The following is a 19,155-nucleotide window of genomic DNA, read 5'->3' as shown; positions in this document are numbered from 1 at the left end:
TGCATTGTGAAGTTATTAATTTGAGATCTCTTTGATTTTGCAAAATAGATTACCTTTATTTTTACCCTGTAGGTTTTGGTATGTTATGGTATCATTTTCTTTCAATTCTAGGAACTTTTTGGTTTCCTTTTTCATTTCATCAGTGGCATATCCATTATTAAATTGTATGTTTAATGTCTGAGTTTGTGTATATTTTCTAGTTTCTCTTGTTGATTTACAGCTTTATTCCATTGTGGATAGAATACAAGGCATTATTTCAATTTACCTATATTTATAGAGCCTTGCATATGTGATCTATTTTAAAGCAAACTCTGCAGAATGCTGAAATGAATGTGTTTTCTATAATGTTTGGATGGAATGTTTTGCAGACATTTGTTAATTCTATTTGTTCTGTGATGTCATTTAACTCCAATGTTTATTGCTTTTGGTCTGAACTTATCTAATGGTGGGAGTGGTATATTGAAGACACCTAGTATTAGGGGTTAATCTGTGACCTTAGTAGTATGTGTTTTATGAAATTGGTTGCATTTGGTTTTGGTGCATTCATGTGCAGAATTTAATGTCCTCTTGATGCAGATTTCCCTTAATCAGTATAAAATGTCTTTCTTCTGATTAGATTTTTTTTTCTTTTGGTGCATGTGTGTGGGTGAGCATGTCCAAACATGTGTACATGTATATGGAGGCCAGAGGACAACTTCAGGTGTCCTAAGGAACACCATGTACCTGTGTTTTTTTTTTTTTGAGAAAGAATTTTTATTTTATTTTATTTATTTGAAAGAAATGAGAGAGAGAGAGAGATGGAGAAATAGGTATGCTAGGGCTACCAGCTATTGCAAAAAACTCAAGATGCATGCAACACCTTGTGCATCTGGTTTACATGGGTCCTGGGGAATTGAACCTGGGTCCTTAGGCTTTGCAGGGCAAGAGCCTTAACTGCAGAGCCTTCTCTCTAGCCCTTTTCTGACTAGTTTTGATTTGAAGTCTCTGGCCAGATATTAGAATAATAACATCTTCTGTTTTACTTGTTAATTTGCTTGGGATACCTTTTTGTATCCTTACATTGGTAATGCCTAGTTTTTAATGGCCAGGTGAGTTTTTTTTTTTTTTTTTTTCCTAGCAAAGACATGGGGCTGCTTTCTAATCCAATTTGCTAGTATGTCTTTTGATTGGGAAATTGAGAAAATTAATACTCAGAGTTACTATTAAAATGTGTATTAATTATTGTCATGTTGATGATTCAATAGTATTTGATATTTTCTTAGTTTTCATTTGCTTACTAACTTTCCCAGCCTTTATTTTTTTCTATATTTTCTTAAATCTGCTTATATTTCTCTTAAATCTAAAGTATTCCTTCGCGTATCCTTCTCTACATATGGCTTAGTGTTAATGGGTGGGTATAATAGTCTTTGTTGGCAGTTGTGATCTATTAGACTCGAAATACATTATTCCAAGCCCTTCCTGTTACTCTGATGGACCTGTCTTTATATTTGACTCTGCATTTTTTTAAATTTATTTGCTCATTTAAGATATATATATATCTCAAATGAGTAAATAAAAATATTTATAAATAAATAAGTAAATATTTATAATGAGTAAATATTTATAAACAAGTGAGTAAATAAAAAAATACATACATACATATATATATATATATATATATATATATAGAGAGAGAGAGAGAGAGAGAGAGAGAGAGAGAGAGCAAGTGAGCGAGCGAGTGCGCACACATGACAGACTGAATGAATAGGTGAGCCAGGGCCTCCAGCTGCTGAAAATGAATTTTAGATGCATAAGGCAGCTTGTGCATCTGGTTTATGTGGGTCCTGGGGAATCAAACCGGGGTCCTTAGGTTTCACAGGCAAGTGCCTTTACTGCTAAGCTATTTGTCCATCTTGACTTTTTCTTAAAGCTTTCAATGACCTTTTTTTTTTTTTTTTTTTTTTTTTTCCCCTGTAAACTTAGTGTTTTAACTATAATTTGCCATGGTGAATTTCTTTTCTGGTCCTGTCTACTTAGCATTCTCTATACCTTTTGTACATGGATAGATATTTCTATCCCCAGAGTTGGAGAGGGATCGAACATGGGTCCTTAGGTTTTGAAGGCAAGTGTCTTAACTTCTAAGTTATATCTATAGCCCTTGTTTCCTTTTTATATGAAAATTATTGATTATTATTTTATGCTTGGCACACATTCCTCTAGTTTTTTTTTTTATATTCCACTAAAGGAAATAGTACTAACATTTTTTTCAAACCTAGAATCAACTACTTTTAAAGGTTTTTAAATGGATGTTCCCATCAATACTCTATCCAATATGTATATTTCCTATTTTGTCATATTATACAGTAAAATTTTAATGTATATATTTGATATTTACATGTATTTCCCCCCCCCCCCGTTTAGTTTTTTACTTAATGACTATAAATTGGGAAAACATTCTAAGTCAGCACATGTACATGTCCTTAATCCTCCTTAATGGTTGTTAATGGTTTTCTAAATGTACAGTCAATACACAATTCATTTGGTTGATCCTGTTACTGGGTACTTTCTAGGGTTTTACATTTCATCAGTTTTAGTAACAGCATTTCTTTGTATGGAAGGTACTTTTAATTTCTCTAACCATATCTCCTTGGTGGAAATTTAGATTGTTTGTAATCTTCTACTATTATAAAAATTGTTGATTAACAGTCATATACTAAAGTGTTTTCATGCTTGTTCAGTTATGTTACTTTTCTTTGCCTGTGTGTAATGTGGTGTGTGTGCATGATGTATGTACATGGTACATGTATTTGTGCTTGTAGCACCCCAGGTACTTTTCATCCCATGTGGTGCGGCATACTCACCTGTGACAGGGTGCACTCACCTATAGTGGCTGAATTGGAACCTTGGGTGTTCTATTCCATTGCTCTTCTCCCCTTTCTTATTTGAGCTGGAGTCTCCTACTGATAACATAGCTAACCATTTTTTCATGAGCTTTGATGATTCTTGGGTCTCTGCTTTCCTACAGGACTGGAGTGGACCTCATTAAACACAGCTGTTTATGTGGGTCTTAGTGATCAAAGTGGAATGGTCACTCAGGTCTCCACAGGCCAGTATGCTTGCACAGAAAGTATTCTTACCACTGAGCCATTTCTAGAACCAGAGTTATTTCTGTATCATTAAATCTTAAGACATGAAACTAATGGATTTGAGAATGTTTGTTTTCCTTTTAACTTTTGAGATGCACTGCCAAACTGCCACGTAGAAAGATTTTAGCAACTAATGTAGAAGAATGAAGAATGCAAGACAGGTTGCATTTCCTCACACACCAACGCTCTGTCCACTTAAAAAACATTTTCCTGGGCTGGGGATATTGCTCAATGGTTAAAGGCTTTACTTGTAAGGCCTGCTGGCCTGGGTTTAGTCCACCAGTAAACATGTAAAGTCAGATACACAAAGTGGTATATGTGTCTGGAGTTTCTTAGCAGCGACACAAGGCCCTAATGTGCCCATTTTTTTTCTTTTCTCATGTCTTTCTTTGTCTTCCTCCCTGCAAATAAATAAAAATTTTTAATTAAAAATATTTTACTTATTTATTTCAGAGAAGGGAGGAAGAGAAGGGGTGCATCAGCACTTCCAGTCCCTGCAAATGAACTCCAGAAGCATGCACCACCTTATGCATCTTGATTACATGGGTTCTGCAGAATCTAATCTGGGTCCTTAGGCTTTGTAGGCAAGTGCCTTAACCACTAAGCAATTTCTCCAGCCCAACAACTATATATATATATATATATATATATGTTGTTTTTCAAAGTAGAGTCTCATTCTAGCCTAGGCTGACCTGGAATTCACTATGTAGTCTCAGGGTGGCCTTGAACTCATAGCGATCCTCTTACCTCTGCCTCCCCAGTGCTGGGATTAAAGGCATGCGCCACCATGCCTGGCTCCCAACATAAAATATTTTTAACAAAAACATTTCCCCCTCTGGTTAATGCTGTTATGGATGTAAATGTCTTTTCCATGTCTTTTGTTGTTCTCTGGCATTTTTGATTTGCTATGTATCTCCTCAGTTCATTTTCTCCTGGATTATTTATTAATCTTTTTCTTAATATTTTGTAAGAACTCTTTATATGTTGATCATCATCAATCTAATTTTTTTTTTTATTTTGGTTTTTTGAGGTAGGGTCTTCCTCTAGCTCAGGCAGATCTGGAATTCACTATGTAGCCTCAGGATGGCTTAGAACTAGTGATGATCCTCCTACCTCTACCTACCAAGTGCTGGAATTAAAGGTGTGCGCCACCACACCCGGCACCTCAATCTGTTAAATACATTTCTCAAGCCAGTTTTCTGTTTGACATTTTATTTTTTAATAACTGAGGCCAGCTCTTGTTATGCTTATTCTACACAGCCCAGGCTGGCCTTAAACTCCTAACACTCCTGCTTCCTCTTTCTTGTGTATCACATTTTTGACAACAGGTCCTCTCTGTGTTCATTACACCTCAAGGGCTGGGAAGGGCGAGCAGGTGAGACACTGAACAGAGCTGTGACACCTTGCAGTGAAGACACATTTCCAGGACAAGAGGCAGATTCTGTGTCGAGTCACACATGGATAATGGAGGGTCTGCTTGTGAAGTTCATGTGCTGAACTCCTACAAGCTGTAACACAGAGTTTATGCGCTTGTGATCCAACCTATTCCTATCACGGTGTATAAAGTGGATGATGTTACCTGGACCCAAAATGAGGGTTCCACCTTGCTGAGCTGGGTCACCTTGGAAATCAAAAAGAGGGTCCGTCACTGCCCGCCACAGGCACTGCAGGCTTCCCGAGAGCAGGTTCGATTTTACACGGGGTCTCTGTCCTGAGGAGACAACTTCTACACCTCTTTTCATCCCCAATCTTTTATAAATCTCTCTCCCAAGATCAACATAAATTTCATGAGAATATCCAGTCAGTTTGCAGGAAGGCTCAATGTGATGGTAAGAAGACTGTCCAATTACTATAAGGGCGACATTTGCTTCTTGAAGGAAACTCTTGGGGATTTTAGCCAGATCTTCCACGTATTCTTTGCAAATGTAACACAGGAAATGCCGCTCGAGCACCACCACGGCCCGCTGCCGTGTGAACAGCGCGCCCAAGGGCACCAGGCTGCCCGCCGCGTCCAGTACTGGGAGCTGCGACGGCGGCCAGGCGCTGCCAGTGTTCGGCCCCGGGCCGGCGGAGGCCGAGGCCGGGGCGGAGCCGCTGACCTGCCGGGTTACCAAGCACCGGGTCTGCAGCCGCCCGAACGGGTGGGGGCCCTGCTTCCTCTTTCTTATTGCTGGGATCACAAATGTATGCTATTGCATTGGGATGTTTGACTTCCTTTAAATAAATAATCCTAAATTAGGTTGTTTTAGTAATTTTACACAAATACATAGGATGGGCCAATTGCATGCACATTTGATTTTGTCTTCCTTGAATTGAATGTACCTTAATACTTTAATTTCTTTTTCAGGCAAAAGACCTATTCTCAGAAAAACATGATAGCTTTATAGATTATAATTAGTACTTGTGAGGAATAAGCCACTTTTCTTTTAAATGGGCCCCAGGGCTATCATATGTTTCACTTTTTATCTTTAGAAGCTTACCCAGGGGAACCAAACTGTTGCCTAATCTTTATTGTATTCAGGGATATTTTTCTAATCAGATTTGTGTAGTGAGATATATGCTTTTAAATCATGAATAATGCAATTTAGTATTGGTTTAGCACTTTGGAAATTTCTAAGCACATGATCACCATCCATTTACTAAGCTGATTAACTCTTAATTAAAGTAGAACCATCAGTTTTGGTGATCAAAGTCCTGACTCTTACAGATGTGCTGGAGCCTTGCTGTACCCCTTGGAATACTGCTCTGTGTGTTTTATCAAATAGAAATGACAGATTTTTCTTTTGTTGCATTCACCTCCCCTTAATGACTGAAAGCACTAAACTTGGTCAATAGCAAAACCACACTAAAGTTTTTGGAGGCCTAGAAACTGGGTGGACAGGCCCAAGTTTATGCCTTCCATCCAAGGCTTACTCAAGCCACTGGTGATTGACAGCAGGAATGGCTTTTTCATCTTGAAGGGCATATATATCCAGTAAGAATAAATAAATACATACATACATACATAACTAAATAAATATAGAACCAGACTGGCAGAAAGCCTTCTTGAATAAAGATGTGATTTTATCACTGCTTTTTAAGGGTGTCTCTATAATGTGGCATAAATAAGGCTATTGGGTTAGATTAGCAAATAATCATCATTACCATCAGCTATGAAACAAACAGCCATTTTCCTCTATTATTAGTACTGTATTTCAAGGAATTAAAAAAAAAAAACATAAAATGAATGAATACTTTGCTCCAAAGAATACAATGTCTTTCTACTCTGAAAGCATGGTGCTGCAAATAAGAGCTGGCCTGAATTCTGTCACCATTACTCTTCAGTTTTATAATGTGAAAGTGTCTCTCACTGTCTGTTGGTCTCTGTTTCCTCACTAGTGAAGTGATAAAATTTGGATTAGTAGTATTTGAGGTGTCTTTTTAAAAGCACTAGGATCCTGCCAGGTGTGATGGTGCACGCCTTTAATCTCAGCACTTCGGGGCAGAGGTAGGAGGATTGCTGTGAGTTCGAGACCAGCCTGGGCTAGAGTAAGACCCTATCTTGAAAAGCAAAAGCAAAAACAAAACAAAACAAAAAAAGCATTAAGAGTCTGGCATGAAGTTATGAAGCAGTTCTTAAGACATTTTTTAAACAATTGCATAATGATAATAATTATATATATATAGTCTAATTGATTCAAGATTTTAGATTTTATTGAAAACAAAAAAAAAATCCTATAACACTGGGAATTTATATCCAAAGTTTAGCAAAATTAGAGCCATGTGGTTTCAGGTGCTGTTCTGGCAATGCAACATGAGTGTGTTCATTGCTCACTAAAAATTCCAGCCCGTGAAAATTATTGCGACCTTGCTTGTGCTCTTTGTTTTTTGTTGTTCATGGCTATTTTGTTTTGTTTTGTTTTTTTGAGGTAGGGTTTTACTCTAGCCCAGGGCTGAGCTGGAACTCACTCTGCATTCTTAGGGTGGCTTCAAACTCACAGTGATCCTCCTATCTTTGCCTCCCCATGCTGGGATTAAAGGCGCGTGCCACCATACCTGGCTCTTCATGGCTATTTTATTTAACAAATTTTCTCCTTAGAGATCAGCTCTTCTGTCCCAACCAAGATGTATATAGGCTGACTGAGAGACAAGGAAAATTAGGCCCATCAGCACAGGCCTCTGGCCCTAGTGAACTCCCAATAGGCCACCTCCACCCAAAACAGATGTGTACTGGCCTTCCAGAGCAGGAGGACCAGACCTGCCATGCACAGACACTGGTGAAATCATTGAGCCTGCACTGAGATGGTACTCAACCCTCCTCCACCAACTCAGATTCTAGTAGACTACCTTGAATAGTCCTGGCCCAGGCCCAGGCCCAGTGAATTTGTAGTCCAAAATCTGTCTGTTATGCAAGCAGTCCTGGATTAAACCCCCAGAGGAGCCATTGTTTCTACATTTGCAGCAAGACACAAAAGATTATCTCCAGATGGACAAACCCCAATGCAAAACAAGTAACACAAGAAACCAAGACAAAACCAGGCCCAAAGTACAAACTAAGGCAATGATGCCATGTCTGTTATGTTTTCTGATTGGACTTGAGGATCATTCCATGTGAGGGAATTTCTGCCTGCTACTGAAAACCTACTCAAAGGCCTACCTACGGGTTAGGAGGTCATAAGCACTAGGTGGGAAGCTACTACTTTTGTCTGGCTAAATGTATATATTATGCCAACCAAACTGCCCTCTAAATACTTATGTTTGTGCTCATTTAATGAGACTCTCACTTTTGATTAGAGAAGCTTCTCTTTTTAGGTAGTAGTGACCACTGGGAAGATTAAATACTCATCGAAGTGTTGAGAAGTGACAGTGGAATTAGTGTTCAGCACTAAGACATCTCTGTTATATCCTCCAATGCTCAGGGACCATTGTGGAAGAAGTGGCTTGAAGAATGTAACAGCCAGAGAAAGAGGAGGCATGCTTATGGTACTGTCTTCCAGACACAAAGTAGCATTGATATTCATGACCTCACAGTGGCTGATGCTACCTACATAAGGCCTGTATAATAGGAGGAAAAAAAAAATGATGATTTCAAAACAGAAGAGAAACTTACTGGAATATAGAAGGGATTCAGTGGAGTAGGGATTTTGGAGGGGGAAAGTGGGGTGGTGGGAGGGAATTATTATCATAGTATATTATCTATATTTATGTAAGTTGTCAATAAAAGTTTGAAAGAAAAAAAAACAAGGCAAGATTTCTCCATCAAGAATGCCTAGTCCCATAGTAGAAGCCTTCAATGAGAACTCCTTAGAGGAAACTCAAAGAATTCCAAAACATGGCTATGATAAATGTATGCAGCAAACTTAAAGAAGACATGAACAAGCACTTGAATAAACTACAAAAGAATCAACTAAAAGAATAGGCATCTGAATGAATTCCAAGAGGACAGGAGCAAATGCTTCAATGAATTCCCAGAAAAAAACAGTCAACTAAAATGAAACAAAAGAGTTAAATAAAGAAATAAATATGGGAGCTGGAGAGATGGCTTAGAAGTTAAGGTGTTTGCTGGCAAAGCCAAAGGACCTAGGTTCAATTTCCCAGTGTCTACTTAAGCCAGATGCATAAGATGGTACATGTGTCTGGAGTTCATTTGTAGTGCTAGGAGGCCTTGGCATACCCATTCTCTCTACCCCCTCTCTTTCTCTACTTCTGCCCCTCTCTCCCCCCTCTTAAATAAATAAATATATAATATAAAAAAGAAATAAATATGGAACTCATTAAAAAGGGAATCTGGAATTGGAGAGATGACTCAGTAACTAAATGTGCTTGCTTGCAAAGCCTACTAGCCTGAGTTTGAGTCCTCAGTATCCACATAGAGCCAGATGTACAAAGTGGTGTGTTTGGGGTTCATTTGCAGAAGTCCCTGCATACCCATCCTCCCTCTCTATATTCACCTATCTGAGAGAGAAAGAAAGCATATGTGTATTTATATATATATATATACATACATACACTCACACACATATATGTTTGTTTGTTTGTTTTTTGAGGTAGGGTGTCAGTCTAGCCCAGGCTGACCTGGAATTCACTATGTAGTTTCAGGGTGGTCTCAAACTCATGGCGATCCTCCTACCTCTGTCTCCCAAGTGCTGGGATTAAAGGCTTGTGCCACCATGCCCAGTTCTTAATTAAAAAATTTTTAGAAAGAGAGAAGCTGGAAAAAAACTAAACAGAAATAAAAAATATTCAATTTTTAACCTTAATTAAAAATCTCCCCAGGAAAGGCATACCAATAGAATAGATCATGTGGAGGACAGAATATTGGTTCTTGAGGACAAGGAAGAGTTAATAGGCCAGAAGACAAAAATTAGTGACAGGATTAAACAAATGGATGAGCAGAATATGAGGGAAAATGCTCAAATGTTCAAATTGTGGGTATACAAGAAGAAGAACTTCAAATTAATAGCATAGAAAATATTTTTAATTGAGTTATAAAAGAAAAAATTCCAAATCTTATGAAAGAGAGGCCAATCTACGTACAAGAGGCATATAGAATGCCAAATAAACAGGTTCAGAGAAGAAATTTCCTATGTCACATTATAGGTAGAACATTAAACTCAGGAAAGAGTACTAAGAAGGGCAAGAAAGAAACCATGCATCACTGTAGGTAAGCTCAGTGAAATAATATCCAAGTTTTCAATGGAAATTCTCAAAGGTAGAAGGGCTTGGAATATAGAATTTTAATATTGAAAGACCATGGCTGCCAACCCAAACTACCATACCCAGTAAAATTAACAGATTAGGAGAACGAAAAATTTCTATGACAAAAGCTGGCTATATGAATATATGAGCACTAAACCAGCATTACAGAGAACACTGGATGGAAAACTTCACATTGAAGAGAAGAATAAACATATTGAAGAGGCTACAAGAGATACAAAAACAGTAATCAAACTAGAACAGTTGCTAAAGCAAATGAAGATCAAGAAAATACCAGAGCACACAAAATCGCCATTGTGATATGGATTAACTCACACCTTTAAGTTATGGCTTTGCATATCAAGGATTTGACTCCCCAGTCAAAACAACAGATTAACAGGTTGTATCAGAAAACTTGATCTATGTTTTTGCTGTCTTTAAGAAACCTGTCTTACTGTCAAAGACAGATCTCACCTTAGGGTGAAAACATGGAAAATGATAGTTTAAATAAATGTGAATCAGAAACTAATAGGTGTGACTATACTAATATCTGATAAAATAGACTTTAGGTCAAAAAGTAATCTGAGATAAAGAAGATGCTTGCCTGTGAAGCCTAAGAACCCATGTTTGACTCTCCACATCCCACATAAGCCAGACACACAAAGGTGAGGCAAGTGCAAGATCACATATGCCCACTAGGTGCACAAGTGTCTGGAGTTTGATTGCAGTAGCTGAGGCCCTGGCATGCCAGTTCTCTCTCTCTGTGTCTCTCTTCACACACCTCAAAATAAAAAAGACTATACTGATTATAGGAACAATTCACCAAGAGAATATTACAATCCTAAACATATGTGCTCCAAACACAGGTGTACCTAGTTTTATAAAGCAGAATCTATTAGATATAAAGTCAGAAATTTCAACACAATAATAGGGAGTAACTTCAATACCTCACTATCACAAGATGATTTAGACAAAATAGAGAAGCAATGCAGCTAAATAACAATGTAGATCAAATGGACTTAACAAATACCTATAGGACCTTTTATCCAAACTACAAATTCACATTCTTCTCAGCAGCTAATGAAACCTTCTCAAAAATAGATCATATATTAGGACACAAAGCAAGTTTCCACAAAGTCAGGAAAACTAAATAACTCCATGTTTTATATTGACCACTAAACAATAAAGCTAGACAGTAGCCACAAGAGAAACAATAGAAAATACACAAACTCATAGAGGTTGAACAGCACACTATTGGACAATTAATGGGACACTGAAGAAATCAAGAAAAACCAAAAAATTCCTAGAACTAAATGAATATGAAAAGACAACATGTCAAAACCTATGGGACACAATGAATACAGTTCTAAGGGAAATTTAGAGGTCTAAATGCCTACATTACAAAAATAGAGAATCTCAAATAAATATTGATCTATCTGATGGCTTTGGATAAAGCAAGAATACTTTAAACTGGGCTGGAGAGATGGCTTATTGGTTAAGCGCTTGCCTGTGAAGCCTAAGGACCCCAGTTCGAGGCTCGGTTCCCCAGGTCCCACGTTAGCCAGATGCACAAGGGGGCGCACGCGTCTGGAGTTCGTTTGCAGAGGCTGGAAGCCCTGGCGCGCCCATTCTCTCTCTCTCTCCCTCCAGCTGTCTTTCTCTTTGTGTCTGTCTCTCTCAAATAAATAAAAATAAAAAATTTAAAAAAAAAGAATACTTTAAACTGCAAAGTACCAGACAAAGAAATAATCAAGACCAAGGCAAAAATCAATGAATTAGAAATGAAGAAAACAATTTAAAAACTTGATGAAACAAAAAAGATGTTTCTTCAAAAAGATGAGTAAGATTGATAAATCTATAGCCAAATTGAGAGAGAGTGCTAATCAATACGAAGAGAGATCAAAAGGTAGATATTGTGAGATACCAATGAAATTGAGAGAAATATGACATATTTTAAAAACCTATATTCTACCAAACTAGAAAGTCTGCAAGAAATTGATGATTTTTTTTTTGTTGTTGTTGTTGTTGTTTTTTCAAGGTAGGGTTTCACTCTAGCTCAGGCTGACCTGGAATTCACTATGTAGTTTCAGGGTGGCCTCAAACTCATGGCGATCCTCCTACCTCTGCCTCCCGAGTGCTGGGATTAAAGGTATGTGCCATCATGCCCGGCAAGAGAGATTTTTTAATTACTGCTTTACTCACCTTACTTGCTTTAATTTTATTTTAAATTATTGCTTCTAGGCTTAACTTTATTAGATCTTGTATGTCAAAAATTCATCAATTTTGCTGGGTGTGGTGGCGCACACCTTTAATCCCAGCATTCGGGAGGCAGAGGTAGGAGGATCGCCATGAGTTTGAGGCCATCCTGAAACTACATAGTGAATTCCAGGTCAGCCTGAGCTAGAGTGAAACCCTACCTCAAAAAAAACAAAAACAAAAACAAAAAAAACCCTCTCAACCACTAGAGTCCAGGCCCATATAGATTCACTGCTGGATTCTACCACATTTTTATAGAACTGTAATAACTACCTCTCAAGTGACTTTATAAAGTTGAAAGGGACAGAATGCTTCCTATCTCCTATGAAGCCAGCATTACATTAATAGCAAAACTACACACACACACACACACACACACACACACACACAAAATATTACAGACCATTATCTTTGGTCTGTAAAAGTTTATTAGTAAAATAATCTCAATTAAATTCTTGCAGTTTGAATTCAAGAATACATTAAAAATAGCATCTAGCTCAATCAAGTAGGTTTCATTCCATGGCTTAGAGATTGTTTAACATATACAAATAACTTAATGTTATACATCATATAAATAGGCTTAAAGACAGAAATTACATTATCATCTCAATAGATGCAGAAAAGGCCTTCAATAAAATACACCATTCCTTCATGATAAAAACATTATAAATGGCGGGATGATAGCTGAACATAGAAAGGCTACAGGGCTGGAGAGATGGCTTAGCTGTTAAGGCGCTTGCCTGTGAAGCCTAAGAACTCATGTTCAAATCTCCAGGTCCCATGTAGCAAGAAGCACAGTAAAAGAAGCATGCAATGTTGCACATACACCACAAGGGGCAGCATGTATCTGGAGTTCCTTCATAGCAGGCTGAAGGTCCGGGCACCCATTCTCTCTCTTCCTCTGTCTTTCTCTCTCAAAAATAATAAAAAGGCTATATGTATGACAAACCTAAAACCAATATCATACTAAAAATGGAGATAAACTTGAAGTATTATTACTAAGATCTTGAATAAGACAAGTGTGTATACTCCTCACACTGATATTTATTACTTTAAATTCTAGCTAGAGTGATAAGATATGAGAAAAAAAAGAAAAGGGATATAAAGTGGAAAGGAAGAAGTCAAGTTAGATTTATTTAAAAATGATATAATTCAGTATTTAAGAGACCCCAAAGGGCTGGAGAGATGGCTTAGCGGTTAAGCGCTTGCCTGTGACGCCTAAGGACCCCGGTTCGAGGCTCGGTTCCCCAGGTCCCACGTTAGCCAGATGCACAAGGGGGCGCACGCGTCTGGAGTTCGTTTGCAGAGGCTGGAAGCCCTGGCGCGCCCATTCTCTCTCTCCCTCTATCTGTATTTCTCTCTGTGTCTGTCGCTCTCAAATAAATAAATAAAAAATTTAAAAAAAAAAAAAAAAAAAGAGACCCCAAAGATACCACAGAACACTCTTAGAGCTGATAAACACTTTTACCAAAGTATCAGAATATAAAATTATACACAAAAATCAATAGCATTATCATATACAAATGGCAAACATACTAAGAATGAAATAAGGGGAGCATTCCCATTTATATTAGCCACAAAAAAGTGTCTTAGAATATCCCTAAGGAAGTGAAAGACCTCTACAGTAAAGACGTTAGAACACTAAAGAAATAAATTGAAGACACCAGAGAATAGATCTCCCATGCTTATGTATTGGAAGAATTAATATAATGAAAATGCTTATCTTACCAAAATCAGTATACAGATTCTAACACCACTCTTCACAAAATAGAGAAAATAATCTTAAGAGTCATATAAAAGAACAAAAGATGTTGGAGAGACAAAAATGTCCTCAGCAAAAAGCATGATGGTTGTGTATAACCATACCTGTAAGTAACTATAGCCATCTGGTTTTTGATAAAGAAGCCAAAACACACACCTGAGAAAAGACTGGGGAAACTGGATAACTATGTATAGACTTAAAGTAGACTTCTCTGGTGTTTTGATTCAGGTGTCCCCCATAAACTTATGTGTTCTAAATGCTAGGTTCCCAGCTGGTGGCAGTTTGGTAATTGGAATCTCCTGGACGCAGTGTATTGTTGGGGGCAGGCTTATGGGTGTTATAGCCAGCTTCCCCTTGCCAGTGTTTGGCACATTCTGTTGCTGCTGTTGTCTACATGATGTTGGCCAGGAGGTGATGTCCATCCTCTGCTCGTGCCATCATTTTCCCCTGTCATCTTCTCCTTGAGTCTGTAAGCCAAAATAAACCCTCTCCTCTCACAAGCTGCTTTTGATCAGGTGTTTCCTGCCAACAGTGCAAAGCTGACTGCAATAACCCCTTTCTCTCACTCTACCCCCAAATCAACTTTAATTGTAAAGACCTCAATCCCTGAAATGACTAGATGAAAAACCTAGCTATAGAATTAGGAAACACTTTTTGAATAAGACTCCAGTAGCCCAGTAGACTATATATATATAGTCAAGAGATAGTTGCTGCAGAAATACCATGCTATGCTATAGAAAACTTTACCCAGAAGCCATAGGTTGTTGTAGGTAAATCCCTGTGCTGGAGATGCATCCATCTCTCTAAAGAGAGCTATTGATTGGGCAAGTTCATGAAGCCCCAAAATAAAGCAGGCCATTTGCAAAGTGCTTGCTTACCCATAAGGACTGCTCTTATATACCCTTTGATTAATGCTGTTCTCACTTTTAATTGGAGAACCTTCTTTTTATAGGTGGTAACGGATATTGAGGAGACTCAAGACTCAACAAAATGATAGGAAGAGAAGCCCAGTGCTTTTTGTTTCATGAGTCATATGTCCCATCTGCCAGCGTGCAGGGAGCATTGTAGAGGGAGTAGTGGAATGAATGTGAGTGTATGCTTACTGTTAGATAAAGAAGCTTCTCTGTGGAGATGGTGTAGACTTTGAGCACGCTCATCAAAAGGCTGGAGAGATGGTGTAGTGGTTAAGGCACTTGTCTGTAAAGCCTAAGGACCCAGGTTCATTCCCCAGTACCCACATAAAGCTAAATGCACAGAGTGGCACATGTGTCTAGAGTTTATTTGTAGTGGCTAGAGGCCCTGGTGTGCCCATTCTCTTGCTCCCTCCACCTGCCTTTTTCTCTTAAATAAAAGTTAAACAAAATATTTTGAAAAATGAAAACTCATCAAAGCTGAAAATAAGGCTGCCAAGAGCTCAGACTAAATGAGACATCTCTAGCATGTCCTCTAATACTCAGTGAACATTATGGAAGAGGAGTGGAAAGAATGTATGGTCCATAGGATTGGAAAGAGAACTTTGGGGCACTGTTCTCCTGACATGAACCTACTAGTGCATTCATGACCCCACAGTAGCTACCTATACCCCACAAGACCAGGATGGTTCTGATACCATCAACATTAACATGGAAGATGGTCGAAGACAAAACAGAGGAAGGATTTATCTTGAAATAGGAGGTTCGTTGGTGGGGTTGGGAAAAGGAGAAAAAGGATAATGGAGGGGAGCTATGTTCGTATATTAAAGTTCCCAATAAAAAAGAAAAAAACAGAGCTGGAAAGAATAAAAACCAAACAACAAAAAAATTTTAAAAATCTGCTCATTAAGAATTTATTGGCTAAAATAAAGTTTATAATGTCAGTACCTACTAGGTTGAGATACTGGGGGAACCAACCACTTAAATCGACTGCATATTCTTACTTCTGAGCAGTGTTCTCTTAGTTTTAATTAATGAATGAGTATAAAAGGAAAACCAAAAGAAAATAAGCAAATTTAAAAGTGAGGGTGTGAGGATTGAGAGCGAAACCAGCATTCCCATGGTCCTCAGGGCAGAGGCTAATCCTCTGCTCTGAACCACTGTGAAGCATTGTAAAGCTGCACTGTGTGCTTCCTGCCGTTGACATGAAGTGCATTCATGACTACAGTGCGGAATAATTAAATCAAGCTAGTTAGCATATGCATCACCTCAAATACTTAGGGAAAACTGAAATGGTTAGACATCTTCCCCAAACTTACAGTCCTTAAGCTAATAAAATTTAAGTTCAATAAATTTATTTCCACATGAGTATAATGCTGAAGCTGTCTCATGCTTGGACATGGTGCTATTATCAGGTCTAATGGTATTTGTAACAAGCATGCATTAATTAAAACGTTTTGCAACAATAATTTAAAAAATCTAAGCGCATTGACCTAATTTGCAAATACCCACATCCCTTGAAAAATGTTTGTGTTTAATTTATTATCTTTAAGAAATCTAAGAAAGTCTCATTTATCAAATTTTCCTGTTTTTCAAATTTAATTTTTTTTGGTTAGTCTTTGTAGACATAAATTTTATTTTCTTTTGTGAACATTTTTCTATTAAATTTTTAGTAGCTCACTCTCTTAAAAACACATTTAGTAATTTATTGATACGTTTTCTTTTTTGTTTGTTTGTTTTGTTTTTTGAGATAGGGTCTCACTCTGGTCCAGGCTCACCTGGAATTAACTCTGTAGTCTCAGGGTGGCTTTGAACTCATGGCGATCCTCCTACCTCTGCCTCCCTAGTGCTGGGATTAAAGGCGTGCACCACCATGCCCAGCACCTATTGATACTTTTTCAAAGTTAGTAAGTATTTAAGCTAGTATGTTATGACTCTTTTGATTCAATTATTTTAAAAGCCTTTGATGATTATGAAAATTAGAAATTTGGATCAGGTAGTAGGTGATAATGCTAAGAAATGAGACTAGAAAAATAATGCATTTATAGAAGTAATACATGTATGTACAAGTAATTTAAAAATATCTTACCAAGATATCATTAAAAAGGCTGATCAAAAGAAAGAAGCATTGAGCCGGGTGTGGTGGCACACACCTTTAATCCCAGCACTCAGGAGGCAGAGGTAGGAGGATCGCCGTGAATTCGAGGCTACCCTGAGACTACAGAGTTAATTCCAGGTCTGCCTGGACCAGAGTGAGACCCTACCTCGAAAAACCAAAAAAAAAAAAAAAAAAAAAAAGAAAGAAGCATTGTAAAGGCTAAGTTTTCCTTTATATAAGACACCTTAGAAATAGCACTGGAGGTTGTTTAAAACTTGTGTGTGAGGATCTAGCTTAACATTGTAATAGCAGAATTGGTAAGGCATCAAGAGATAAGACAAGTAGCTTAGCCTACTCATAAAGACCAAGGGGTGGAATTAAAAATCGGCTCACTAATTCATGGTGTGGTATGGTGGAAAGATTATGGCTCTGAAGTCAACCAGACGTTGCTCTCCTAGCTCATTGCCTCAGAGTTTTTTTTTTGTTTTGTTTTGTTTTTTGAAGTAGGGTTTTACTGTAGCTCAGGCTGACCTGGAATTCACTCTGCATTCTCAGGGTGGCCTTGAACTCACAGTGATCCTCCTACCTCTGCCTCCCAAGTGCTGGGATTAAAGGCCTGTGCCACCATGCCTGGCTTTGAGTTTTTCTTTCTTGGGTATACTACATAACTTTTCTGAACCTGTTTCTTAAGGAAATTGGGATAATATTGGTAACTTTGTTGTGGTAATGTGTAAAGTACACAGTCTAACTTAGTAAGTTGTAATGATGATAGTGATACAAATGATGCTAATAATAGTAATAAGCAATCTACATTTTCATTCCAATTAAATGGTAGATTTTTCCTGCAGATAAGGCATCCTGGGCACCTAGAAAATTAGTACTTTTTGTGGAAACTTTTAAACATATCTTTCCAGGGCTGGAGAAATAGCTTAGTGTTTTAGGTGCTTGCCTACAAAGCCAGAAGACCCAGGTTCAATTCCCCAGGATCCATGTAAGCCACAAGGAGGCACATGCATCTGGAGTTCATTTGCAGTGACTGGAGGCCCTGGCACACCCACTTTCTCTCTCGCTTTCTCTTTCCCTCCCTATTTCTGTCTCTCAAATAAATAAAGAAAAATAAAATATTATATATATATATATATATATATATATATCTTTCCAATCCTGAGATTCAGGGGTACTATGAACCCAAATGAGTAATAATAGTAGAAATAACTTTACTTTTCATTCCTTTGTTCAAACCTGAAATAACCACTGTTCTAGAATAGAGGCCAGAACCCTAAGGAAGACAGAGTTTGTACACTAGGTAAGAGAGGCAGGTAGAATAGCCACATAAATGGGCAAGATATTTTCACCTAAGGTTAGTTTATTTAAGGACAGTGAAGCCTATCAATAATGGGGAATGACATAGAAGGCAGAATTCAGATTATTTAATTAATACAAAGAACAGACACAGAAAATTAAAAAAATTTTTTTAAAAATTTATTTGCAACCAGAGAGAGGATAGGGAGAAGACAGACAAATAGTATGAGTGTGCCAGGGCCTCCAGCCACTGGAAATGAGCTCCAGGTACATGTCCCACTTTTGTGCATCTGGCTTTACATGGGTTCTGGGAAATTGAACCTGGGTTGTTAGGCCTTGCAGGCAAATGCCTTAACTGCTGAGCTATTTCTCCAGCCCCAACCCAGATAATTTTATGAGAGAAAATACTATTCCTTAAAGCCAAGTATTGGTGTGAGTGGCTAATAACATGAGTGTAAAAAGTGATATTTGGGCTGGAGAGATGGCTTAGTGGTTAAGCGCTTGCCTGTGAAGCCTAAGGACCCCGGTTCGAGGCTCGGTTCCCCAGGTCCCACGTTAGCCAGATGCACAAGGGGGCGCACGCGTCTGGAGTTCGTTTGCAGAGGCTGGAAGCCCTGGCGCGCCCATTCTCTCTCTCTCTTCCTCTATCTGTCTCTCTGTGTCTGTCGCTCTCAAATAAATAAATAAAAAATTTTTTTAAAAAAGTGATATTTAAGCTGAAATATATTATTAACCATTTAACTATTAGCTATTTTGAAGGTTTCTTCTCTGGTAACATCTACCTTGCTGGCCTGCAAAATTTTCTTCTTGAGGAGGACTGATAATATTCTACTGATCCTGTAATCTTGCTGGTGCAGAACAATAATTAGTGTGATATTCCCTGGTTGCCATGGAGGACTTCTTTCTGATTTTTTGGAGTTTATCAGTGCAGCAGAAGCCTCTAGAGCAGCATTGTATGTTCCTGAACTGGGATCTTCCTGTGTTTCCCTTCCAATTCCCATGGGAGTTCTACCTGGCCTTGATACC

The 19,155-nt window shown here is 38.1% G+C and overlaps 2 protein-coding genes across 5 annotated transcripts in view; one reads left to right on the top strand and one right to left on the bottom strand.

Annotated features, from left to right (window-relative positions):
- Positions 1-19,155, top strand: part of Galk2 (galactokinase 2) — a 201,806-nt gene that overhangs the window by 72,097 nt on the left and 110,554 nt on the right. The window lies entirely within an intron of this gene.
- Positions 4,577-6,078, bottom strand: LOC105944859 (peroxiredoxin-like 2C). Its single transcript, XM_045156010.1, has 2 exons — positions 6,039-6,078; positions 4,577-5,295 (listed from the first exon to the last, which is right to left on the bottom strand). The coding sequence occupies exons 1-2, from the start codon at positions 6,076-6,078 to the stop codon at positions 4,577-4,579; spliced, it is 759 nt and encodes a 252-aa protein (XP_045011945.1).

The sequence above is a fragment of the Jaculus jaculus genome, chromosome 8 (assembly GCF_020740685.1).
Source record: "Jaculus jaculus isolate mJacJac1 chromosome 8, mJacJac1.mat.Y.cur, whole genome shotgun sequence".
NCBI lineage: Eukaryota > Metazoa > Chordata > Mammalia > Rodentia > Dipodidae > Jaculus > Jaculus jaculus.
The sequence above is the reverse complement of the archived record's forward strand: the minus strand, read 5'-3'. Positions and strand labels throughout refer to the sequence as shown.

What these genes read in the sequence shown, in the direction of transcription:
- LOC105944859 (XM_045156010.1), bottom strand. Translation starts at nt 6,078, where the DNA reads ATGAAAAAGCCATTCCTGCTGTCAATCACCAGTGGCTTGA. An exon ending in GTCAATCACCAGTGGCTTGA is followed by an intron (nt 5,296 to 6,038) that starts GTAAGCCTTGGA and finishes TTGTGATCCCAG; the next exon opens with CAATAAGAAAGAGGAAGCAG.